General features: G+C 48.7%; 1 protein-coding gene across 2 annotated transcripts; it reads right to left on the bottom strand.

Annotated features, from left to right (window-relative positions):
- Positions 1-367: 367 nt before the first annotated feature.
- On the bottom strand, positions 368-26456 carry srr (serine racemase). 2 transcript variants are annotated; one of them, XM_072245757.1, is made up of 8 exons: positions 26346-26456; positions 20148-20320; positions 18587-18716; positions 15062-15165; positions 7555-7674; positions 6948-7022; positions 3154-3363; positions 368-1602 (listed from the first exon to the last, which is right to left on the bottom strand). In XM_072245757.1, the coding sequence occupies exons 2-8, from the start codon at positions 20313-20315 to the stop codon at positions 1408-1410; spliced, it is 1002 nt and encodes a 333-aa protein (XP_072101858.1). In that variant the 5' UTR covers positions 20316-20320; positions 26346-26456; the 3' UTR covers positions 368-1407. The 2 variants fall into 2 exon arrangements, with proteins under 2 accessions (XP_072101858.1, XP_072101859.1); XM_072245758.1 differs by having other exon boundaries at positions 1510-1664.
- Between the last annotated feature and the right edge of the window lies 1 nt (position 26457).

The raw sequence follows: 26457 nt of genomic DNA, 5'->3' as shown, positions 1-26457 counted from the left end.
ATGAGGCAGCTGAAGATGGCTGGGCCCAGGACGCTGCCCCACGTAACTCCTGCAGCCATGTCCTGGGGCTCTGACACTGGCCCGCACGCAAACACAACAAACTATATGACTCCAGACGGTGGAGGGGAGTTTCTCCTGGACGTCCGCTGACTAAATTCTGTTTTATCCCAGGCTCCTGGCTGCCGCATTTTCATCAGACGTTGTCCTGGCGACGAGGGCAGTCTCCCCCTCACCTCGGCCCTGGAGTTCAGTTCATTGGTCTGACTTGTCACGGCAAAAACTGATCCAAAATCAAAACAGCTGCTCTGTTATACTCGCATGGTACACCCACCACTCCAATGAATGCTGCAAAGAGTCAAATTCCCTATTCCAATCCTTTATTAGCAATCAGCAAACATACAATTAAGCATTATTGAGCGTTATCTCAGCAAAGTTAATCTCACCATTGTGCCTTTCAATAAAGTCAACAACGTCTAAGACAAGGTCTGGAACTTGGTCCTGATGTAAACCTAAACATGATTGGTTAGACTCGGATAACCTGCTATCTGATGAGTCAGAAATCCCGCTGGCTCACTAAGTGATGCTTGCCATCCTGTCTTCCTGCCCACAGGGGAGGCTGTTCCACCTTCCCAACTCACCCTCCAGGACCCTGTGCTCCATCTCTACCCACTGGGCTGCTGGTCCTTGCGTTCCCTCCCCACTCATCAGCACCCCAGTCCCAGTTAAGTCTCCCTGGTGGACGAGAATAACGGCATACCATCAGGAAAAAAAGCACAATGAACATCCAATATCCGTAAAATCCCTCAGCAACACGCACAAAAGGTGCTGGAGGAACCCAGCAGGTCAGGCAGCATCAATGGAGGGAAATTAACTGTCGGTGTTTTGGGCTGAGATCTTTCATCAGGACTGGGGCAGAATACAGAATAAGGTGAGGAGGATAATCCTGACCAAGGGTCTCAGCCCAAAGCATCAACTGCTTATTTCTCTCCATAGATGCTGCCTGACCTGCTGGGTCCTTCTTCAACAGAAGTTTCCAAACTTTTCATGACATTAACCGAGGGGCTCTGTGGATCCCAGGATGTGAACCCCTTACTCAATGTTTCTAGTATCTGCAGAACCTCTTTTGTCCTGGTAAACCCCGGCTGTGCCCGGCTATCAGAGCTTTTGTTTTTAATCAGAGTATTCAGCTCCCCGACTCTGCCCCAGAGCACCCTTTGCACACATAATGCCATTTTGTCCACGATCGGTTCTAGCCCGTCTCTTTGATCTAAGTATTGATTACCACCCCAATTTCTTGTTCACTGTAAATTCAACGACGAGCCCCCCTGCCCAGTGGCGCGTCGGGCTCCACTTACAGACGCAGTTGGCACACCAGCCCGCCCTTCCGCCGAAGAGGTCGGTACCTTCTCAACTGGCGTCGCTGGGTGCGCGGAGCCACCCCAGGGAGTCCAGGTCGACGTTGCCGCCGCAGAGCACAACGCAGACGTTGCGGAGACTGACGGGGAGGTCTCGGAAACGCCGGGACAGCACTGCCGCCACGCCCAGCCCAGCCGTAGGCTCGATCACCAGCTTCGCCCGCTCCCAGATCAGGCGTGTGGCCCGCTGCGGAAGACAGATCACCCCTCCAGATTTATACAGCGCCTTCCATGTCGTCACAAAGCCCTCTACAGCAAATGAAACACAAACCCTGTGCCACAGTCGTGTTTATAATATGAGGCTGGCAGTAGCTAATTTAAAAATGAAGATCATTTGTCACGTCGGAACATCAAAACATTCAGTAAAATGCGATGTTTGCGTCAACGACCAACGCAGTCTGAAGATGTGCTGGGGAAGGGGGGGGGAGGGGAAACAGCCCGCAAGAGTCACTACACTTCTGACGCCAATATAACAAGCCCTCAACTTACTAACCCTAATCCATGTCTTTGGAATGTGGGAGGCAGACTGCACAATCACGGGGAGAACGTAGAAACTCCAAACAAACAGCGGCAGGAATTGAACTTTAATCGCTAGTTCTAACCACTGCAAACATTATGCAGAGCAAGATCCCGTAAATGTTTAAGGAATTTGCCAGAGATCTGCCCACAGACGGGGGACGAAACTGATAACGACGAGTTGTAATCAGGCCAAGTGGTCGTGGGACCTTTAAGATCCACCAGTGGGTTTGTTGGGGTGGGGGGCGGGGCGGGGTTTCAATTAGCTCCCCACACCTCAGCCAGTGTGACACTCCCAGGATACAGCACCGGAGGGTTGGCCTGGAGTCGGTCCCCGAGGTGGGGATTGAGACGGTGGTCTCCCGACCCGAGGGCGAAAGGGAAGCAGGCTAATTCAGACCCCTGCTGCTTGCCAGGGGCTGGAGTGGGGACAGCTGGGGGACGCGACCATTAAAGTGGGCTTCTGCTACACTTACTGACGTTTATCCAGTGAATTCGGAATTACCAGCTTCTGGGAAATAACTCCGGAACCATTCTGAAATAGGACACTGAAGCTCATCAGGAGAAACCTGCTCTTCGGCTCGGGCTGATAGCGTGCCGTATTTTTCATGGGGCAAACCTGGGGGTTTAACAGCGTGCACGAAAGACAGGAAATCCTGCAGGCGCTGGAAATCTTTGAGTGACGAACGCAAAATGCTGGAGGAACTCAGCAGGTCAGGCAGCAGCTATGGAAGGGAATAAACAGTCGACATTTTGGGCTCAGACCCTTCATCAGGACTGGAAAGGAAGAGGGCAGAATTAAGTGGCGGGGGGGAGATTTCAAGCTGGCTGGTGATAGGTGAGACCAGGTGAGGGTGAAGGTAGGTAGGTGGGATGGGAAGTAGAAGAGGCAAAGGGCTGAAGATATTCCTCCCCCTCCCCAGCTTCTTTCTTCATCCCTCCTCCCCCATTCACCCACCTTCCCACTCCCCAGTCTCATCTTTTACCTGCCAGCTTGAACTTCTTCTCCACTCTCCACCTTATTCTGGCTTGAACCCCCTTCCTTTCCAGTCCTGATGAAGGATCTCAGTCCAAAGCATCAACTGTTTATTCCCCTCCACACAGATGCTGCCTAACCTGCCGAGTTCCTCCAGTATTTTGTGTGTGTTGCTGCATATATCGCCCGGTGCGGAAATAGGGTGCATCAGAGTTGTGGGACGGTGGGGGAGGATAGATACAATACCTGGATCTCCTCCTCGCTGACGGTGAACACATCATCTACCAGGTCCCTGATAATGGGCCAGGTGTTTGTTCCAATGCTGGTCTTCACTGCATCAGCCAGTGTCACAGGAGGGCTTGCGTTGGGCGTCAAGCGGCCGTTCCTCTTTGACTGGTAGCAGTCATCCGCATTCTCTGGCTCTGCCGCGTAGATCTTCACATGCGGGTGCTGTGTCTGCGGTGGGTAGGGGGTAGATGGAAGTTGAGACGTTAACGCCAAGCTAGGCATTGTGCAAGTCAGTGGCCACTTTATTAGCTACGCCTGCTCGTTACTGCAAATATCTCATCAGCCAATCATGTGGCAGCAACTCAGTGCAGAAAAGCATACCGACATGGTCAAGAGGTTCAGTTGTTGTTCAGACCAAACATCAGAATTTGGATGAAATATGATTTAAGTGGAATGATTGTTGGTGCCAGACGGGGTGGTTTGAGTATCTCATAAACTGATGAATCTCCTGGGATTTTCACTCACAACAGTCTCTACAGCAGTGGTTCCCAAACATTTCTAGCTCCCAGACCACATCCCCAGTGCACCCCTCTCTTTCCGGCCATTACTTAAAAACTATAAAGAATTTTGATTTTCGATGCACAGTGAAAGAAAACAGGAAGTAGAAATTAAAAACAGTGATAAATAATTGCTTGGGCCACGAACTAGAGAACTGTGGTCAAGACCATATTCAGAACTTTACCCCATTGACCATCATACCCTGATTCACAGAAATTTCATCACTGCGTGATTAGAGTATGGGAATCATACTAGCTAACACTGTACCACAGTAGTGAATGGCACAAATGCCGTAGGCTGGCCCGGAAATAGCACGATTTCTTCAGTCCAGGCTTCTCATGATATGCCAAATACAGAAGTGTCACTTTGCTCTTCAAAAACTGTGGTACGCTTTGAGAGAATGGCAGGTTTGCAAGAGTGATATGTGATTATTGTAATTGATTATGAAGCACTGAGGATCAAATGCTTATATTGTATAATTCACTTCTTAAATTAAGCCTGTAATGCTTCAGCTGCGCACCCCCCCCCCGCTACCAAGCGCCCTCCCACCACACCCTTTATCTTTATCGCCCCCTTAGAAACTACCACCATCTCAGGGAGGTGATATCACTCACTTTGGAAACCACTGCTCTAGAGCTTGTCAATGAGAGGTCAGAGGAGAATGGCCAGGCCGGTTCAAGCTGACAGGAAGGCGACAGTAACTCATTACCACAGCACTCTGAATGCACAACATGTTGAACCTTGAAGGGAATGGGCTACAGCAGCAGAAGACCATGCCGGATTCCATTCCTCTACCTAATAAAATAGCCACTGAATGTATAAAATCACTAACAAGAGAAAATCTGCTGATGCTGGAAATCCAAAGCAACACACACAAAATGCCGGAGGAACTCAGCAGGCCAGGCAGCATCTACGGAAAAAAGTATAGTCGATTTTTTCGGGCTGAAACCCTTCGGCAGGATTGGAGAGAAAAAGCTAAGGAGTAGATTTAAAAGGTGGGGGAGGGAAAGAGAAACACCAGGTTTCTCTTATATATTGGCGAGACTCGACACAGACTGGGAGATCGTTTCGCTGAACACCTACGCTCTGTCTGCCAGAGAAAGCAAAATCTCCCAGTGGCCACACATTTTAATTCCATGTCCCATTCCCATTCTGATATGTCTATCCACGGCCTCCTCTACTGTAAAGATGAAGCCACACTCAGGTTGGAGGAACAACACCTTATATTCTGTCTGGGTAGCCTCCAACCTGACTTCTCAAACTTCCGCTAATGCCCCACCTCCCCTTCGTACCCCATCCGTTATTTATTTATACACACACATTCTTTTTCTCTCTCTCCTTTTTCTCCTTCTGTCGCTCTCATTATACCCCTTGCCCATCCTCTGGGTTTTTCCCCCCTCCCCCTTTTCCTTCTCCCTGGGCCTCTGGTCTCATGATCCTCTCGTATCCCCTTTTGCCGATCACCTGTCCAGCTCTTGGCTCCATCCCTCCCCCTCCTGTCTTCTCCTATCATTTTGGATCTCCCCCTCCCCCTCCCACTTTCAAATCTCTTACTAGCTCTTTCTTCAGTTAGTCCTGACGAAGGGTCTTGGTCCGAAACGTCGAAACCTAGACATCTAAGATGCTAGATGTCTCTAGCATCTTCCTAGAGATGCTGCCTGGCCTGCTGTATTCACCGGCAACTTTGATGCGAACAGCAGGTAATCCATGCTTGCTGCACTTGTGCTGAACTCATCGACTTCATCCACTTTGCCTCCAAATTCCACTCTGCCCTCAAATTTACCTGGACCATTTCCCACACCTCCCCTCCCTTTCTTCATCTCTGACTCCGTAGACTACTTATCCACCGGTGTCTATTATAAACCCACCGACTCGCAGAGCTACCTGGACTATACCTCTTCCCACCCTATTACTTGTTAAAATGCCATTCCCTTCGCTCAATTCCTCTGGCTCCGCCGCATCTGCTCCCAGGATGAGGCTTTTCATTCAAGAACAAAGGAGATGTCCTTCTTCAAAGAAAAGGACTTCCCTTCCTCCACCATCAACACTGCCCTCAACTACATTTCACGCACGTCTGCTCTTATCCCAGCCTCCCACCTCCCTACCAGGGTTGCGTTCCTCTTGTCCTCACCTACCACCCCACCAGCCTCTGTCCAGCAGGTAATTCTCTGTAACTTCCACCATCTCCATAAGGATTCCACCCAAGCACACCTTTCCCTCTCCATCCCCCCAACTTTCTGCTTTCCGCAGGGATTATTCCCTACGTGACCCCCTTGTCTATTTGTCCCTCCCCACTGATCCCCCTCCTGGCACTTATCCTTGCAAGCAAAACAAGTGCTACACCTGCCCCTACACCTCCTCCCTCACTACCATTCAGTCCTTCCAGGTGAGGTGACACTTCACCTGTGAGTCTGTGGGGGTGATTTACTGTGTTCGGTGCTCCTGGCGTGGGCTCCTGTATATCGGTGAGACCCGACGTAGATTGGGAGACCGCTTCACCGAGCATCTACGCTCCGTCCACCAGGACAAGCCGGATCTCCCAGTGGCCACCCATTTTAATTCCACTTCCCATCCCAGAATGTCCATCCATGCCCTCCTCCACTGTCGTGATGAGACCACACTCAAATTGGAGGAACAACACCTCATATTCCGTTTGGGTAGCCTCCAACCTGATGGCATGAACATCGATTTCTCAAACTTCCAGTAATGCCCTCTCCTTCACCATTTCCCATCCCCTGCATCCCTCCCTCACCTTATCTCCTTGCGGGACCATCGCCTCTCTCTGGTGCTCCTCCCCCCTTTTTCTTTCTTCCGTGGCCTTTGGTTTCTTTCACCGGTCAACTTCCCAGCTCTTTGTTTCATCCCTCCCCCTCCTGGTTTCACCTGGTGTTTCGTTCTCCCCTCCCTCCACCACATCTGCTCCTCAGATATTTTTCTCCAGTCCTGGCGAGGGGTCTCGGCCCGAAATGTCGACTGTACTTTTTTCCATAGATGCTACCCTGGCCTGCTGAGTTCCTCCAACATTTTGTGTGTGTGTTGCTCTGGAGTGTATATATTCCATACTGGATATAAAATGAACTTTGTTAATAGATACAGTGCCCACCACCTGACTGAAAATTACCTGCACCCATCACTGCACGTGTCTTTATAATCCATCACTGAAAAAGACGTCATTACTGGATATTAGATGCCCTTATCTCAGTATGGGGCATTATCCCGGTTAGCAGACTGAACCTCTGGTTCACCTATCTCACCTTGACGGCAACCGCAATCCCCGATATCAGACCTCCACCACCAACCGGTACCACCACTGCCTGGACATCTGGGACCTGCGGACATGGAAAAGTTCAAAGTAAATTTTATCATCGAAGCATATATACGGTAGTTCTTTCAGTCAGAGCACTACAACAGTGTAACAGGTCCTTCGGCCAATCTAGTACCTGCCAAACTATTATTCCGCCTACTCCCATCGACCTCCATACCACTCCCATCCATGTACTACCCAAACTTCTCTTAAACATCGAAATCGAGCTCACATGCACCACTTGCTCGTTCAACTCTCTCACCACCCTCTGAATACAAAAGTTTCCCCTTAAACATTTCACCTCTCACCCTTAGCCCATGACCTCCATTTCTAGTCCCATCTAACCTCAGTGGTAAAAGCCTGCTTGCATTTTCCCTATCTATCCCCTTCATAGTTTTGTAGATTTTCAATCAAATCTCCCCTCATTCTCCAACGCTCCAGGGTATGAAGTCCTAAGCTCTTCAACCTTTCCTTGTAAATTTTCTCCACCCTTTTCAGTCTTATTGATGATATTGCTCCCAAGGCTTCCAAACCCCTTCTCCAACCCCTTCCGTTACCTGTTCTAAAATCTCCAATCCAATGGTGCCCTGGCCCGCAATCACGAGAGGATCCTGATTGGGGTGGACAAGGATTCCTTGGGTCTCAATGACCGCTCTGGACGCGGTTTCCGCTCTAGACTAACAGAAGGAGAGTGTGAGTTGGCCACCAGCCACATCCCCGTGTGTACTCATTCCGCACAGCATTTGAACGCAATGGTTACTAAGTGCCTACAGGGGTCAGCCTGACTGGAACGAAACGGAACATTAGTTTTCTTATTCAGTCACTGGATGTTATTACTGACGCTGGCTGGCGTTGAACGCGGTGATTGCTGAGCCATTTTAGAGAACCATCTCAGAGTCAGAGCTGAAGGGGAAGGATGAGAAACTTCCTTCACAATCAGAATCAGGTTTATTATCACTGATATACACTCAGTGACCACTTTATTCAGTAACTCCTGTCGCTGATAAAGGGGCCACTGACCGTATTTATATGTGTTCGTGGTCTTTTGCTGCTGTAGCCCATCCACTTTAAGGTTCAGACATGCTCTTATACACACCACTGTTGTAACGTGTGGTTATCTGAATTACTGTCGCCTTCGTATCACGTTGAATCAGTCTGGCCATTCCCCTCTGACCTCTGTCATTAGCAAGGCATTTTCCGCTCTCTAAAAACTCTAGAGCAGGGGTCCCCAACCTTTCTCGCACTGCAGACCGGTTTAATATTGACAATATTCTTGCGGACCGGCAGACCCGAGGTGGGTGGGGGTAGGGTTGCCAACGGCCAAGAGTAGCAGTCAAATACGTTGTGTTTACCCCAAGAAAGACTACAATGACCATGAAGCCTTGCACGGCACCATTGTGTACGCGTGACTTGTGCATGCATGTACCTGCCGATTTTTGTTCTGCAAATCGTTTTTGGAGATTCTGTTTGGGGGGGGGGGGGGGTTGGTGTTAATCACGACCAGAATATCGGTGATAAGTGGCTTTCTAAAAGGATTTATCTGACGAATTTAATATTAAACACAGTGCATATTTTCCTGGCATGAATATAGTGATAAGTCAATTATCGGGGAGGACGGGGAGCTTGAAGTAAGTGTTGAACGAACTTCCAGTAGAAGTGGTAGAAGGTAGTTCAATATTATCATTTAAAGAAAAATTGGATAGGTATATGGACAGGAAAGGAATGGAGGGTTATGGACTGAGTGCAAGTCGGTGGGACTAGGTGAGAGTAGCGTTCAGCACGAACTAGAAGGGCAGAGATGGCCTGTTTCCGAGCTGTAATTGTTATATGGTTATAAAAGTCAATAGCATCATAACATTTTAAGTAACGTTTGGATATTAAACACACAGCACATATTTTCCCTGTATGAACATATGAAGTCATTGCAACACACCAATATCGCTGAATCAGTGGGAGCTCTGAGCTTGTTTCCCTGCAACAACACGGTCCCATCAAGGGGTGATGGGAGACAACGATACTCGAAGGGGGTTCCTTATGTCCAGTCTATTCCGCAATTTAGTTTTCGTTGCATTCATTGCAGAAAACTCTGCTTAGCAGAGATATGATGTTGGAAATGGAAGCAATGTTTTCAGTGCTTTCGTAGCTATCTCAGGATATTTAGCCTTGACTTTGATCCAGAATGCCGGCAGACATGTTATGTCAAGCATACTTTTCAGCCCGCTGTCATTTGCAAGCTTAAGGAGTTGATTTCCTTCCCGCGCTGACATGGATGACGCGCGGGTCATGACCTCGCATGCGTAATGACTCAACAGAGCTTGACAGGGAACGAGAAAAGGTGCAGCTGACTCATATCGCCAAATCATATCGTTCCCTCGCGGCCCTGTAGCACATGCTTTGCAGCCCGGTATCGGTCCACGGCCCGGTGGTTGGGGACCGCTGCTCTAGAGACTATTGTGTGTGAAAACTCCAGCAGATCTGCAGTTTCTGGGATATTCAAAGCACACACTGTCCAGCACCAACAATCATTCCACAGTCAAAGTCACTTAGATCAAATTTCTCCCCCATTCTGATGCTTGGTCTGAACAGCAACTGAACCTCTTGACCGTGTCTGCATGCTTTTATGCATTGAGTTGTTGTCACACGACTGGCTGATTAGATATTTGCATTAACGAGCATGTGTACGAGTGTACCTAATAAAGTGGCCACTGAGTGAGTGAGTGAGTGTGTGTGTGTGTGTGTATCTATATATATACACACACACACATATATGTATATATATACACACATACACACACACACTACTTCACATATATATATATATATACACACACACAATATACATAAGTAGCACAAAAGAGTGCAATAAATAAATAAATAATAGATTATAAGCTACAGAAATATTTTTTAAAATATATTTTTAAGAATATATTTAAAAATAAGTACATAGACATGAAAATTTACAGCACATTACAGGCCCTTCGGCCCACAATGTTGTGCCGACCATGTGACCCACTCTAGAAACTGCCTAGAATTTCCCTACCACACAGCCCTCTGTTTTTCTAAGCTCCATGTACCTATCCAAGAGGCTCTTAAAAGACCCCACTGTATCCACCCCCACCACTGTCGCTGGCAGTGCATTCCAGGCACCCATCACTCTCTGTGTGAAAAACTTACACCTGACATCCCCTCGGTACCCATTTCCAAACACCTTAAAACTATGCCCCCTCGTATTGTTGGGAAACAAAAACCCCTCAGGGAGCAAGTGGGAAAGGTGAAATAGTTCCAGTTGAGGAACCGCTGAGTGGACCTGAGCGAGAGAGAAGTGATTTACTTGGGTGGCAGTGAAGGGAGGGGTGGGGAGGATTAAACCTGGGGAAATTCTCTATCACGTGGAAAATTGGGATAAGATCCAACCATATAACAATTACAGCACAGAAACAGGCCATCTCGGCCCTTCTAGTCCGTGCCGAACTCTTACTCTCACCTAGTCCCACCGACCTGCACTCGGCCCATAACCCTCCATTCCTTTCCTGTCCATATATCTATCCAATTTAACTTTAAACGACAACATCGAACCTGCCTCAACCACTTCTGCTGGAAGCTCATTCCACACAGCTACCACTCTCTGAGTAAAGAAGTTCCCCATCATGTTACCCCTAAACTTCTGTCCTTTAACTCTCAACTCATGTCCTCCTGTTTGAATCTCTCCCACTCTCAATGGAAAAAGCCTATCCACGTCAACTCTATCATTCCCCTTCACAATTTTAAACACCTCTATCAAGTCCCTCCTCAACCTTCTACGCTCCAAAGTATAAAGACCTAACTCGTTCAACCTTTCCCTGTAACTTAGATGAAACCCAGGCAACAGTTTAGTAAACCTCCTCTGTACTCTCTCAATTTTATTGACATCTTTCCTATAATTCGGTGGCCAGAACTGTAGACAATACTCCAAATTTGGCCTTACCAATGCCCTATACAATTTCAACATTACATCCCAACTTCTATACTCAATGCTCTGATTAATAAAGGCCAGCATACCAAAAGCTTTCTTCACCATCCTATCTTCATGAGATTCCACCTTCAGGGAACTATGCACCATTATTCCCAGATCCCTCTGTTTTACTGCATTCTTCAATGCCCTACCATTTACCATGTATGTCCTGTTTTGATTAGTCCTACCAAAATGTAGCACCTCACATTTTTCAGCATTAAACTCCATCTGCCATCCTTCAGCCCACTCTTCTGTCCTAAATCTCTCTGCAAGCTTTGAAAACCTACCTCATCATCCACAACGCCACCTATCTTAGTATCATCTGCATACTTACTAATCCAATTTACCACCCCATCATCCAGATCATTAGTATATATGACAAACAACATTGGACCCAGTACAGATCCCTGAGGCACACCGCTACACACCGTCCTCCAACCTGACAGTTATCCACCACTACTCTCTGGTGTCTCCCATCTAGCCACTGCTGAATCCATTTTACTACTTCCATATTAATGCCTAACGATTGAACCTTCCTAACTAACCTCCCGTGTGGAACCTTGTCAAAGGCCTTACTGAAGTCCATATAGACAACATCCAAGGCTTTACCCTCGTCAACTTTCTTAGTAACCTCATCAAAAAATTTAATAAGATTTGTCAAACATGACCTTCCACGCACAAATTCATGTTGACTGTTCCTAATCAGACTCTGTCTATCCAGGTAATTATATATACCATCTCTAAGAATACTTTCCATCAATTTACCCACCACTGACGTCAAACTCACAGGACATAATTGCCAGGTTTACTCTTAGAATACTTTTTAAACAATGGAACCACATGAGCAATATGCCAATCCTCCGGCACCATCCCCGTTTCTAATGACATTTGAAATATTTCTGTCAGAGCCCCTGCTACTTCTACGCTAACTTCCCTCAAGATTCTAGGGAATATCTTGTCCGGACCCGGAGACTTATCCACTTTTATATTCCTTAAAAGCGCCAGTACTTCCTCTTCTTTAATCGTCATACTTCCCATACTACCCTTCTTGTTTCCTTTACCTTACACAATCCAATATCCTTCTCCTTAGTGAATACCGAAGAAAAGAAATTGTTCAAAATCTCCCCCACCTCTTTTGGCTCCGCACATAGCCGTCCACTCTGATTCTCCAAGGGACCAATTTTATCCCTCACTATCCTTTTGCCACTAACATAACTGTAGAAACACTTTGGATTTATTTTCACCTTACTTGCCAAAGCAGCCTCGTATCTTCTTTTAGCTTTTCTAATTTCTTTCTTAAGATTCTTTTTACATTCTTTATATTCCTCGAGTACCTCATTAACTCCAAGCTGCCTATATTTATTGAAGATCTCTCTCTTTTTCCGAACCAAGTTTCCAATATCCCTTGAAAATCATGGCTCTCTCAAACATTTAACCTTTCCTTTCAACCTAACAGGAACATAAAGATTCTGAACCCTCAAAATTTCACCTTTAAATGACCTCCATTTCTCTATTACATCCTTCCCATAAAACAAACTGTCCCAATCCACTCCTTCTAAATCCTTTCGCATCTCCTCAAAGTTAGCCTTTCTCCAATCAAAAATCTCAATCCTAGGTCCAGTCCTATCCTCCTCCATAATTACACTGAAACTAATGGTATTGTGATCACTTAACCTGAAGTGCTCCCCGACACATACCTCTGTCACCTGCCCTGTCTCATTCCCTAACAGGGGATCCAACATTGCCCCTTCTCTAGTTGGTACCTCTATGTATTGCTCCAAAAAACTACTCTGCACACATTTGACAAACTCCAAACCATCCAGCCCTTTTACAGAATGGGCTTCCTAGTCTGCGTGTGGAAAATTAAAATCTCCCACAATCACAACCTTGCGCTTACTACAAATATCTGCTATCTCCTTACAAATTTGCTCTTCCAGTTTTCAGTCCCCATAAGGTGGTCTATAATACACCCCTATAAGTGTCACAACACTTTTCCTATTCCTCAATTCCACCCAAATATCCTCCCTAGACGAGTCCACTAATCTATCCTGCCAGAGCACCACTGTTATACATTCTCTGACAAGCAATGCAACACCTCCCCCTCTTGCCCCTCCTATTCTATCACACCTGAAGCAACGAAATCCTGGAATATTTAGTTGCCAATCACACCCCTCCTGTAACCACATTTCACTAATAGCTACAACATCATATTCCCAGGTATCAATCCATGCTCTAAGCACATGCAGCTTTCTTACAATGCTCCTAGCATTAAAATAGATGCATTTAAGAAACTCTCCACCTCCCACTCTCTGTTTATCCTTAATGGAGCAAACTTTGTTATCTTTTTCTGCCTTTTCCCCTACATCAACCTCCCCTCTCCTAGTCTCCTTAATTTGATTCCCTCCCCCCAACCATTCTAGTTTAAAGTCACCTTAGTAGCCCTTGCAAATCTCCCCGCCAGGGTATTCGTCCCCCTACGATTCAAGTGTAACCCGTCCCCTTTGTACAGGTCACCCCTGCGCCAATAGTGGTTCCAATGATCCAAAAACACGAATCCCTGCCCCCTGCTCCAATCCCTCAGCCACGCATTTATCCTATATCTCATTGCATTCCTACTCTCACTGTCGCGTAGCACAGGAAGTAATCCCAAGATTACTACCTTTGCGGTCCCTTTTCTCAACTCCCTTCCTAACTCCCTATATTCTTCTTTCAGGACCTCTCCCCTTTTCCTACCTATGTCATTGGTACCTATATGTACCACGACCTCTGGCTCCTCTCCCTCCCACTTCAGGATCTCTTGGATGCGATCAGAAACATCCCGGACCCTGGCACCAGGAAGGCAACCACCATCCGGGTCTCCGGACTTCGTCCACAGAATCGTCTATCTGACCCCTTGACTATTGAGTCTCCTATTACTACTGCCCTCCTCTTCCGTTCCCTACCCTTCTTAGCTACAGGGCCGGACTCTGTGTCGGAGGTATGGCCAGTGTTGCTTCCCCCAGGTATGCTATCCCCCCCCAACAGTACGCAAACAATAGTCCAACGTTTTCTACCTCTGTCTCTTCTCCTTACTCCCTTTCTCTGCCTTATCCCTTCATTGTCAAGGATTAACGTTATTCACCAGATACATTTACATGTATTAGGAATTTGCTGTGGTGTGTCGGTGCGAGATGCAACACAAAACAACATGCAGCATATATAGAGAATAAAGAATTCTATAAAATAAGTTAGAAGTGAGTAGTGAGTAAGTAGCCGTCAACCCCAGGGGATTATGGGTTTGCGCCTCTGGTGAACAGTGTCCTCTCCAGGGCGCAAGCCTGGGAGGGCAGATTTGAGGAACCAGCTGTGGCCCATGCAGCGGGCTCCCCCTCGCCACATCACCGATGTAGTCCAAGGGAAGGGCAAGCAACAATATAGCTTGGTGCCAGTGTCATCACAGAGGTTGCCAACGTCAAACAGCCTGAGGGACCCTGGCTCCGGATTTCTTTCCCGGGGTTTACCCCCGAAGCCTTTCCCATGGGTGGGTGTGGCCGCAAGGCAGCGGAGATTTAGAATCAGTGTTTTCTTTCTCCTCATTCCCTTCCTCTATGGATAGTGAATTAAATGTACATAAATATATAAATGCTAGTATGTCATAAACACAACAGAATTTGCAGATGCTGGAAATCCAGAGTAACACACACAAAGCGCTGGAGGAACTCAGAAGGTCAGGCAGCATCAATGGAAAGGAATAGAGACAATGTTTTGGGCCGAAGTTGTCATCCCAAAACGTTGACTCTCCATAGATGCTGCCTGACCTGTTGAATACCGGCATGGATTTACAAAGTAAACAGCATTATAAAAACTGGTTTGAAGTGTTTACAGTGCGGTGACTGAGGTAACAGATAGAGGGGGTGGGGGGCTAACTGGAATGGTTGACCTCTCTTTGCAGATTCTGTTCCCTCCATCCAGTCTCCTACCTCCCTTACTCCTTCCCCTCGGCACAGTCCTCCCTCTCCCGTTCTCCTGCCCCTCACCCTCAGTCTGGCCCTTTCCCAACCCTCAATCCACACTCCCAGCGGGCACCTCCTCACCTCGTCGGTGGGTTCACACTCCAGGAGGTGTGCGCCGTACTCCAGCATGGCGGCCTTCTTGCAGGCTGGGGCTGTTCGAGGTACAACCACGTACGAGGGAATTCCTGAGGAGGTTCAAAGGTATGGTTGTGAATGGTTGGAAATGCAGCAAGAAAGGAGTTTGAGGTCATTAGGTGAATTAACTGGCCCTCCCTCAGCAGAGCAGGGACCCCATCCTCCCTCCTCCTCCTCCCTTGGCATCTCCTTCTCAAACTCTCCCCTTCACAGCACTCCCTTCCCTAACCCCTCCCTCCTCTTCCTCCAACCCCCTCCTTCCCCAATCCCCTAACCTCCCCTTTCTCTAACCCCCTCCTCTCAATTCCCTTCCCCTTCCTCTAACCCCTCCTTCCCCAATCCTCTTCCCTCCCCTCTAACCTCCTCCTTCCCCAATCCTCTTCCCTCCCCTTCCTCTAATCCCCTCCTTCCCCAATCCTCTTCCCTCCCCTCTAACCTCCTCCTTCCCCAATCCTCTTCCCTCCCCTTCCTCTAATCCCCTCCTTCCCCAATCTTCTTCCCTCCCCTCCTCTAACCTCCTCCTTCCCCAATCCTCTTCCCTCCCCTCTAACCTCCTCCTTCCCCAATCCTCTTCCCTCCCCTCCTCTAACCTCCTCCTTCCCCAATCCTCTTCCCTCCCCTCTAACCTCCTCCTTCCCCAATCCTCTTCCCTCCCCTCCTCTAACCTCCTCCTTCCCCAATCCTCTTCCCTCCCCTCTAACCTCCTCCTTCCCCAATCCTCTTCCCTCCCCTTCCTCTAACCCCCTCTTCCCCAATCCTCTTCCCTCCCCTCTAACCTCCTCTTTCCCCAATCCTCTTCCCTCCCCTCCTCTAACCCCTTCCTCCCCAATCCTCTTCCCTCCCCTCTAACCTCCTCCTTCCCCAATCCTCTTCCCTCCCCTTCCTCTAACCGCTTTTTCCAATTCCCTTCCCTCTTCTTCTAATCCCCTCCTTCCCCAAACCCCCTCCCCGCCTACCTCTAACCCCCTCTTCCCCAATCCTCTTCCCTCCCCTTCTTCTAACCCCTTCCTTTCCCAATTCCCTTTCCCCTTCCTCTAACCCCCTCCTTCCCCAATCCTCTTCCCTCCCCTTCTTCCCCAATTCCCTTCCCCTTCCTCTAACCCCCTCCTTCCCCAATCCCCTAACCTCCCCTTTCCCTAACCCCCTCCTCCCCAATTCCCTTTCCCTTCCTCTAACCCCCTCCTTCCCCAATCCCCTAACCTCCCCCTTCTCTAACCCCCTCCTCCCCAATTCCCTTCCCCTTCCTCTAAACCCTCCTTCCCCAATGCCCCTCCCTCCCCTCCTCTAACCCCCTCCTCCCCCTCCTTCCCCAATCCCCGTCCCTCCCCTTCCTCTAACCCCTTTCTCCAATTCCTTTCCCCTTCTTCTAATCCTCTCTTTCCCCAAACCCCCTCCCCCACCTACCTCTAACCCCTCCTTCCCCAATCCTCTTCCCTCCCGTTCCTCTAACCCTCTTCTTCCCCAATCCCCCTCCACCCCTTCCTCTAAACCCCTCTTCCCAAACACCCTCCCCCACCTACCTCTAACCCTTCCTTCCCCAATCCCCTAACCTCCCCTTTCTCTAACCCCCTCCTCCCCAATTCCCTTCCCCTTCCTCTAACCCCTCTTTCCCCAATGCCTCTCCCCTCCTCTAACCCCCTTCAACCTCCTCCTTCTCCAATGCCCCTCCCTCCCCTCCTCCCCTTCTCCAATCCTCTCCCTCCCCTTCCTCTAACCCCCTTCTTGCCCCAATTCCCTTCCCCCTTCTTCTAATCCCCTCCTTCCCCAAACCCCCTCCCCCACCTACCTCTAACCCCTCCTTCCCCAATCCTCTTCCCTCCCCTTCCTCCCCAATCCACTTCTCCCCTTCCTCTAACCCCCTCCTCCCCAATTCCCTTCCTCCCTTCCTCTAAATCCCCCTTTCTTCCTTCACCTAACCCCTTCCTTCCCTAACCCCCTTCCTCCTATCACCTAACCCTTTCCTTTCTCAATTCCTCCCTCCCCTAAACCCTTTCCTCTAACACCCTCCTTCCCTAATCACCCCTTTCCTCTAAAACCCTTCCTGCCCTCCTCTAATCTCCTTCCTTTCTCGAATCTGCCTCCCTCCCTATAAACCCCCTCCCCAGTCCTCCTCTCTCCCTTCCCCTGACCCTTTCCTTCACTAATCCCCCTCCCTAAACTTCTTTCCTTAACCCCCTGAATGCCTCCCTTAAACCGCTCTTCCTCCCTCATCTTCTCTAAACCCTCCCTCTTTCCCCCAGCTCCTTCCTCCCCTTACCCCCTCCCTCTTTCCAACTCCACCCTCCCCTTAGCCCCTCCCTCTTTCCCCTTAACTCCTCCCTCAAGCCCCTCTCTCCATCCTCTCCCCTCACCTAATCCCCTCCTCTCTTTCAAAGGGGCAATGCCTGTACAGTAGGACAGTGAACAAGCCACATCTCAGATAAACAAACACATTGAGTTAGAAGATGATCATTTTGGAAGGTCAAATTTGAAGACAGGATATAATGTTAATGATAAGACTCTTGGCAGTGTGGAGGATCAGCGAGATCATGGGGTCCGTGTCCATAGGACACTCAAAGCTGCCGCACAGGTTGACAGTGTTGTTAAGAAGGTGTATGGTGAGTTGGCATTCATTAACCGTGGGACTGAGTTCAAGAGCTGAGAGGTAACGTTACAGCTATACAAGACCTTGGTCAGACCACACTTGGAGTACTGTTCTAAGTTCTGGTCACCTCACTACAGGAAGGATGTGGATACCATAGAGTGCAGGAAAGATTTACAAGGATGTTGCCGGGATTGGAGAGCATGCCTTATCAGAATAGGTTGCGTGAACTTTTGGCCTTTTCTCCTTGGAGCGATGGAGGATGAGAGATGATCTGATACAGGTGTACAAGATGATGAGAGGCATTGATCATGTGGATAGTCAGAGGCTTTTCCCCAGGGCTGAAATGGCTAACATGAGGGGGCTTGGAAGTAGGTACTTGGAGATACGTTTTTCACACAGAGAGTGGTGGGTGCGTGGAGTACAATGCGGGCAACGGTGGTGGAGGCAGATACAATAAGGTCCTTTAATAGACTCTTAGATAGGTACATGGAGTTTAAAAAAAATATAGGGCTATGCGGTAGGGTAATTCAAGGCAGCTTCTAGAGTGGGTTGCGAGGTTGGCACAACACTGTGGTCCGAAGGGCCTCCGATGTGCTGTAGGTTTCTATGTTCTATGAAGGAACGTGCAGTGATGTGAAGACATTCAGTCATAGCTTATGGGATAATGGAACAGGGCCAGCACAGGCAATTAAAGGGGTGGCCGTGCTGTGGCCAGTTAAAGAGACGCGGGGCGTTCCCTCTGCCATCCCATTACCCCCGATCTCTATGACTGAGTGCGCTGAGCTCCAGTACTGGTGCCACTGTATACAATGGGGCCTTCTTCTCACACCGTACAGCACCGTGGTGCAGGAAAGGTTAGCCTCCACGCCACATCCAGCCCTCCGCACCTTTCATTCGGGCAGCGAGGGCCAGCGCCTGTCCATGGTTGCCACTGCTGTGGGTCACCGCCGCTCGGGCCTGGAGGCCTTCCTGCCCCCTCTCAGCGAGGCCGGACACCGCATTCAGGGCTCCTCGGATCTGCAACAACACGTACACCAATAAGACTGTAAGACGCAGGAGCAGAATTAGGCCATTCAGCCCATCGAGTCTGCTCAGCCAGTCCAACATGGGTGAATTGTTGTCATTCTCAACCCTGTTCTCCTGCTATCCTCACTAGTTAAGAACCTATCACCCCCCACTTTAAATATACCCAATGACAGCCTCCACAGCCATCTGTGGTAATGAATTCCACAGACTCTCCACCCTCTGACTAAAGAAATTCCTTCTTATCTGTTTGAAAGGGACGTCCTTGTACTCTGACCCTGTGCCCTCTGGTCCTAGATTCCCCCACTACTGGAAACATACACTCCACATCCACTCTATCTTGGCCTTTCAATGTTTCAATGAGATCCCCCCGCCCCATCAATCTTCTAAACTCCAGCATGAGGTACCAAATGCTCCTCATACATTAACCCATTCACTCCTGGGATCATTCTCGCAAACCTTTTCTGGACCTTCTAAAATGCCAGCTAGACTTGGGGCCCGAAACAGCTCACAGTACTCCAGGTGCGGTCTGACCAGTGCCTTATAAAGCCTCAGCATCACACCCTTGCTTTTATATACCAGCCCTCTAGAAATGAACGCTAGCATTGCATTTGCCTTCCTCACCACTGACTCAACTGTTAGGAAATCCGGCATAAGGATTACAATGTCCCTTTGCATCTTGGATTTCCGAATTTGCTCCCTGCTTGGAAAATATTCTATGCCTTTATCATTTGAACTGAAGTGCATGACTATACAGTGTATTCCATCTGCCACTTTTTTTTACCAATTCCGCTAATCTATCCAAGACCTCAGCTCCCTTAACACCGACCACCCCTCCATCTACCTTTGTATGGTCCGCAAATTTGGCCACAAAGCCATTATCCAAATCAAGTTTGAATTTAAGTTCAATTTAATTGTTATTTAACCATACACGAATACAGCCAAATGAAACAGTGTTACTCCGGGGCCAAGGTACAAAACACAATATCATCAGTCATACACAGCACAAGGTACACATCGCACCTGTAAGATAGCAGTAAATATACAGTCACACAAAAAAATATAATATAGCCCAAGTCCCTGAGTGTCTTGTCCTGTAGATTGAGGATGCATGGATGTTGTCGGCAATGACAAGCCCCCAGCAGTTTACTGGTGCAGCCACAGACAAACGCAATCCAGCTTATCTGCCAGTGAGCGAACACTGGAGGGCAGCATCGACGGAGAGGGGCAGCCCCCCCAACCCAGCATGGAGTCCTTTGGTTGGACCCAGAGTGGCAGTTGCGACCATGCGCGCCGCCGTCTGACCGAACGTTGACCTAATTAACTATACGTAAAGACTGACACACAGCCAAGTTGCAAGAGAAAGCGAATACCGTCCCCATTTGCCTTCAGAGGATTGCAGAGGTCTGGCCAGAGGTGTCCTACCTTGAACGATCCCGTTTTCTGGAAAAGCTCGCACTTGAGGAAGACCCGCCGCTCCGCCCGACGGTCCAGGGTGGAGTTGGTGAGGACAGGGGTTCGGTGGACCAAGCCATCGATGGTGGCCTGAGCCTTCTGCACGCTGGCCAGCGAGACGCAGTACTGAGGGAGCATCCTGCCTGGAACGACAGGAAGCGAAAAGACATTGTGAATCAGGGGGTAGGCCACTTGGCCGCTTTGTACTCACCCTGCCCGTCCATAAGGTAGAGTCTACTCTGCACTGCTTTCTTGCACGTTCATTAGTATTCAAAAGTCTGTTTGTTTCTGCTTTGAAAACAGACCATAAGACTAAAACACAGGAGCAGAACTGGGCCCTTGTACCTACTTCCAAGCACCTTAAAACTGTGCCCCCTGATGTTAGCCATTTCAGCCCTGGGAAAAAGCCTCTGGCTATCACACCATCAATGCCTCTCATCAACAAATGAGAACGTTTTCAAGAATCAAGAGCCTGAGTTATAGGCAGAGGCTGGGCTATTTCTTTTCAATTTGGAGATACAGCTCGGCCACAGGCCCCTCTGGCCCAATGACCCCTCACTGCCCAATTACGTCCACGTGACCTTCTGGAACGTGGGATGAGACCAGAGCACCCGGAGCAAACCCGCTCGGTCACGACCCTGGTAAAACTGACCCGGGGTCGCTGGTGCTGTGATAGCATTAGACCATCTGCTACACAGTTAAGACTGAGAGGTGACCGGAGGGAAGTGTATTAAATAAAGGGCCTACCCAGGGTGAATGTGTGTAGTCTTTTCCCCAGGGACAGGGCATAGGTTTGAGGTATTGGGGGGAAGAGATGTGAAACGGGCCTGAGTGGCAAATTCTTCACACAGAGGCTGTCACTTCGGTGAAACCAGCAGCTAGAGGAAGGGACATGGCTAGGAAAGGTTGTAGGGGTTCCCAACCTTCCTTTTACACCGTGGACCCCTGCCATTCACTGAGGGGCCCATGGACCCCTGGTTTAGATGTATATGGGGCAAAGCTGGGCAAGTGAGCTTGAATGAGCATCTTGGTCTCTTTACTCAGTTAGTTATTTAGCGACAGGGCACACACAGGCCCTTCCGGTCCCTCAAGCCGCACCACCCAGCAACCTGCCAATTTAACCCCAGCCTAATCACGGGACAATTTACAACGACTAGTTAACCTTCCGACCGGTACGCCTTTGGACTGTGGGAGTAAACTGGAGGGAACCCACGCAGTCACGGGGAGGACGTACAAACTGCCCACAAACAACGTCAGAATTGAACTCCGAGCTCCAATGCCCGAGCTGTAATAGCGTCCCGCTAACTGCTACGTGACTGTTGTGCCCAACAAGTATTATTACTGAATTATAGGATGCAAAATTTGCCGTTCTTTTAAAACTTTTAAATTTTATTTAGATACAGCACCGTGATAGACCCAGTGAGCCCGCACTGCCTAATTTACTCATGTGAGCAATTAACTACCGAACTGTACCCCTTTGAATTGAACTGACTTTATTTCCTACATCCTTCACATACATGAGTAAAAATCTTTACGTTACGTCTCCGTCTAAATGAGTAATTGGTAGTATGTACAACAGGACAGTCAATATAGCTTAGAAATACAACTGTATCAGCCTGAATTAATCAGTCTGATGGTCTGGTGGAAGAAGCTGTCCCAGAGCCTGCTGGCCCTGGCTTTTATGCTGCGGTACCGCTTTCCGGATGGTAGCAGCTGGAACAGTTTGTGGTTGGGGTGACGGGTCCCCAATGATCCTTCGGGCCCTTTTTACACACCTGTCTCTGTCAATGTCTGGAATAGTGGGAAGTTCACATCCACAGATGCGCTGGGCTGTCTGCACCACTCTCTGCAGAGTCCTGCGACTGAGGGAGGTTCAGTTCCTATTTATTGCCATTTGTGCGATTTGCTCTTTTCTCTTGCACTTCGGGTGTTTGGGGTTTCTTTTGAACAGGTTCCACTGTGTTTATTTTGTGGCTGTCTGCTGGACAATTTCAGGGTGTACATAGATAATAAATGTACTTTGAACCTATATCAAACATATAGTGAAATGCGTCATTTGCATTAGGGCTTCATCTACAACCACCCTCTGCTTTCTATGGGCAAGTCAATTCTTAATCTGGACAGCCAAGTTCTCCTAGAATACATCCTTCCCGACTTTCTGAATGAGCCTGACATGGGAAATCTTACCAAATACCTCTCTAAAATCCTTTCACCAAATACCTCTCTAAAATCCTTTCACCAAATACCTCTCTAAAATCCTTTCACCAAATACCTCTCTAAAATCCTCTCACCTTCATGAATAGAGCGCATCCTCTTTCTTAATGTCACCATGTTCCAGCATACCAGCCTGTTTTATGCTGTTCGCCCAAATGTCAAGCTACCCCTAAGGATGTCCTGCGAGCGTTGCCACACCTGCGCACAGTGTTCAGCGGAACAACACGCAGCTAATGTACGGGAAGGCAGACAACAACAGCAAAACAAGCCCCTTCCTAGCCCCCCTCCCCACTGAGGATCACAGGCTCCTCGGGGCCCACAGACCCAACCTCCTTCCTCAAGGATCACTGGCCTTCGACCGCAGAGAACTCTGGGCCCACTGACCCGATCTACTTCCTCCAGGATCACTGGCCTTCGACCGTGGAGAATACTGAACTGGACTCCAACCTTCAAAAGGTAAAATTTAAAAGTTCTCATGGGGCTTGATCGGCATCATGCTGCCCCCTAGCTGGGATGTCTAGAATTACAGATCACAAAGTAAGGCGTCAGCCCTCCAGACGTTGACCCACACAACATAGAAAAAGGCACTTCAGCCCAATTCCCGCTCTGTCTGGAAGTTTACTTTCTCCCCGTGTGGATTGCTTCCACATTCTCCTTCCAGAGAAGAAGTCATCACCCTGACACAGTGCGTCAAAAAACAAACTCTCCCTCAATGTTGCAAAAACAAAGGAGCTGGTTGTGGATTACAGGAGGAATAGAGACAGGCTAACCCCTATACACATCAATGGTTCTGAGGTTGAGAGGGTAAACAGCTTTAAGTTCCTCGGCATACACATCACCGAGGATCTTTTGTGGTCTGTACACACCAGCTGTGTGGTGAAAAAGGCACAACAGCGCCTCTTTCACCTCAGACGGTTGAAGAAGTTTGGTATGGGCCCTCAAATTTTAAGAACTTCTTACAGGGGCACAATTGAGAGCATCCTGACTGGCTGCATCACTGCCTGGTTTGGGAACTGTACTTCCCTCAATCGCAGGACTCTGCAGAGAGTGGTGTGGACAGCCCAGCACATCTGTAGATGTGAACTTCCCACTATTCAGGACATTTACAAAGACAGGTGTGTAAAAAGGGCCCGAAGGATCATTGGGGACCTGAGTCACTCCAACCACAAACTGTTCCAGCTGCTACCATCCGGGAAACGGTACCGCAGCATAAAAGCCAGGACCAACAGGCTCCGGGACAGCTTCTTCCACCAGGCCATCAGACTGATTATTTCATGCTGATACAACTGTATTTCTATGTTATATTGTCTGTCCTGTTGTACATGCTATTTATTATAAATCACTGTAAGTTGCACGTTTAGACTGAGAGGTAATGTAAAGATTTTTACTCCTCATGTACGTGAAGGATGTAAGAAATACAGTCAACTCAAGTCAGGCGAGCACTAAGCACCAAACCATAGAGTCACTGAACAGTCCAGGCTTAGTTCCATTTAGTGGCTGCAGTGCCAGTCCACCCCCATCAAAATGGCACAAAATAGCAGTGCGGGAGTGAGCAGAAACATGAACCACAGAGTCTCAATCCACAAACTGCACCGACTAAACCTTGCCCAAGACCCCGCCAAACACAGACATGGTGGTACTGAATGACCTCATCCATTCCCGTAACGGTGGCTAACAGCTTAACATTTGGCTCCAGTCAGAACAACTGCTTTTCTTTGAAGACGATGGACAATACATGCAGGAGTAGGTCATTCAGCCCTTCGAGCCAGCACCACCATTCACTGTGATCAAGGCTGATCATCCACAATCAGTACCCTTTTCCTGCCTTCTCCCCATATCCCTTCACTCCATTATCTTTAAGAGCTCTATCTCTTTCTTGAAAGAATCCAGAGAATTGGCTTCTGAGGCAGAGCATTCCACAGAACCACGACCCTCTGTGTGAAAAAGTGTTTCCTCAACTCCGTTCTAAATGGCCTACCCCTTATTCTTAAACTGTGGCCTCTGGTTCTGGACTCACCCATCAGCGGGAACATGTTACCTGCCTCTAGCGTGTCCAATCCCTTAATAATCTTATATGTTTCAATCAGATCCCCTCTCATCCTCCTAAATTCCGGTGTATACAACCCCAGTCGCTCCAATCTTTCAACATATGACAGTCCCGCCATCCGGGAATTAACCTCGTGAACCTACGCTGCACTCCCTCAATAGCTAGAATGTCTCTCCTCAAATTTGGAGACCAAAACTGCACACAAAATTCCAGGTGTGGTCTCACCAGGGCCCTGTACAACTGCAGAAGGACCTCTTTGCTCCTATACTCAATTCCTCTTGTAATGAAGGCCAGCATGCCATTAGCTTTCTTCACTGCCTGCTGTACCTGCATGGACTAATCACACTGGACTATTTGTAAACCGTCTGTAAACGCCCCCTCATCCATCTGAGACTGCGGTTCTCCATTAGGACTGCTCTTCCTCCTCGCCACCCCCTCACAATGCGAGGCTTTCCAGCAGCCCCCCTCCCTCAGGGCTGCGCTCCCTACTCTCCACCTGTCTCACAATGTTAGCCTCCCTCAACAGCTTTCCTCCAACATGGCGGTGCTCCCTCCTCACCACCCCTCTCACAATGTGGTGCCTCCTCATAACCTCTCACAATGTGCAGCTCCCTCCTCAGCACCCCTCTCACAATGTGGTGCTTACTGAGCAGAGGTATGGGGAAATACATACAAAACAAATATAAACTCAATATTTCTACTCCAAAAGACAGTCATACGAATTGTAAATAAGGCAAGTTATTGTGAGCCAACCAATCCACTATTTATTCGACTAAACACCTCAAAATTACGAGATTTTGTAGATTTTAAAATAATACAGATTATGTATAAAGTAAAAAATGGACAGCTACCACAAAGTATCCAAAGGTTGTTTAAAATGAGAGAAAGCCGACATGATTTGAGAGGAACGTGTATGTTTCAAAAACAAAGGATAAGAACAAATGTAAAAAAAAATCATTGTGTTTCAGTCAGAGGGTTGAATCTATGGAACATTTGTCGTGAGAATTTAAAAACATGCACCACACTTAACAAGTTTAAAAAAATTTAAAAATAATTTACTGAACAAATATAAAATACGTGATTTAAAGTGAATGGGAGTAATGTAAATGATACTTGGAATTGGATTTTGTGTTAAAGGATTATGTAATTTGTTTTGATGTGATGATTGACGCCAGCTATGTTGTTGTTTCAGTAAGAGGGGTAAGGCATAATAAGCTGTAGCTTCAGTCTACACCCTTTCGGGGTTTTAAAGAACATCTGGTTTCTGTTGTAATTTTGTCCTGTGAAATTATCGTTGAAAATGATGCTTTCTGTTATGTTTGTACTGACGGAAATAAATTTCTTTCATTCATTCATACAATGTGGTACCTCCTCACAACCTCTCACAATGTGCAGCTCCCTCAGAATGTGAGGCTCCCTCAACACCGTCCCGCCCCAACCATGGTGCTCCCTCAGGGCTGCGCTCCCTCCTCACCAACCCATTCCAACTTGACGCTCTTTCACCAGCCCTCCTCCAATACGGCACTCCCTCCTCCTCACCCCTCCTCCAATACGGCACTCCCTCCTCCTCACCACTCTCTCAGGGGTGCGCTCCCTCCTCAGCGCCCCCCCCACGCAACGCGAGGCTCCCTCCTCAGCGCCCCTCACGCAACGCGAGGCTCCCTCCTCAGCGCCCCTCACGCAACGCGAGGCTCCCTCCTCAGCGCCCCTCACGCAACGCGAGGCTCCCTCTTCAGCGCCCCTCTCCTAGAACGGCGCTCCCTCAGCCCCTATCAGTTTGCACGGAGGGAGCGCTGACGGGAACACATGAAAACCTCTCTACACCCAGCAGCCCGGGGGTGAGGGGTAACGACGGCCCAGGTATGAAGGAGGTTCCCCCAACCCACAGGCGGAGACGCCAACCTTACCCGCCACTGCCCAGACCTTGGGCAGAAACGCTTAACCCCGACCACTAGGCCGCAGCGTCGCCATGGAGACGCGGGCCGAGCCAAGCGGCGGCAGCCCCGCTTCCTCCACTCA

The sequence above is a fragment of the Mobula birostris genome, chromosome 28 (genome assembly GCF_030028105.1).
Source record: "Mobula birostris isolate sMobBir1 chromosome 28, sMobBir1.hap1, whole genome shotgun sequence".
Classification (NCBI taxonomy): domain Eukaryota; kingdom Metazoa; phylum Chordata; class Chondrichthyes; order Myliobatiformes; family Myliobatidae; genus Mobula; species Mobula birostris.
The sequence above is the reverse complement of the archived record's forward strand: the minus strand, read 5'-3'. Positions and strand labels throughout refer to the sequence as shown.

Excerpts from the sequence above, each read along its gene's own strand:
- srr (XM_072245757.1), bottom strand. The coding sequence starts at position 20,315 with ATGCTCCCTCAGTACTGCGTCTCGCTGGCCAGCGTGCAGAAGGCTCAG. Across the intron at positions 7,675-15,061 it reads AGTGTGAACCCACCGACGAG|TCTAGAGCGGAAACCGCGTC; the intron begins GTGAGGAGGTGC and ends TCCTTCTGTTAG. Across the intron at positions 1,603-3,153 it reads TCAGCGAGGAGGAGATCCAG|CGGGCCACACGCCTGATCTG; the intron begins GTATTGTATCTA and ends TGTCTTCCGCAG.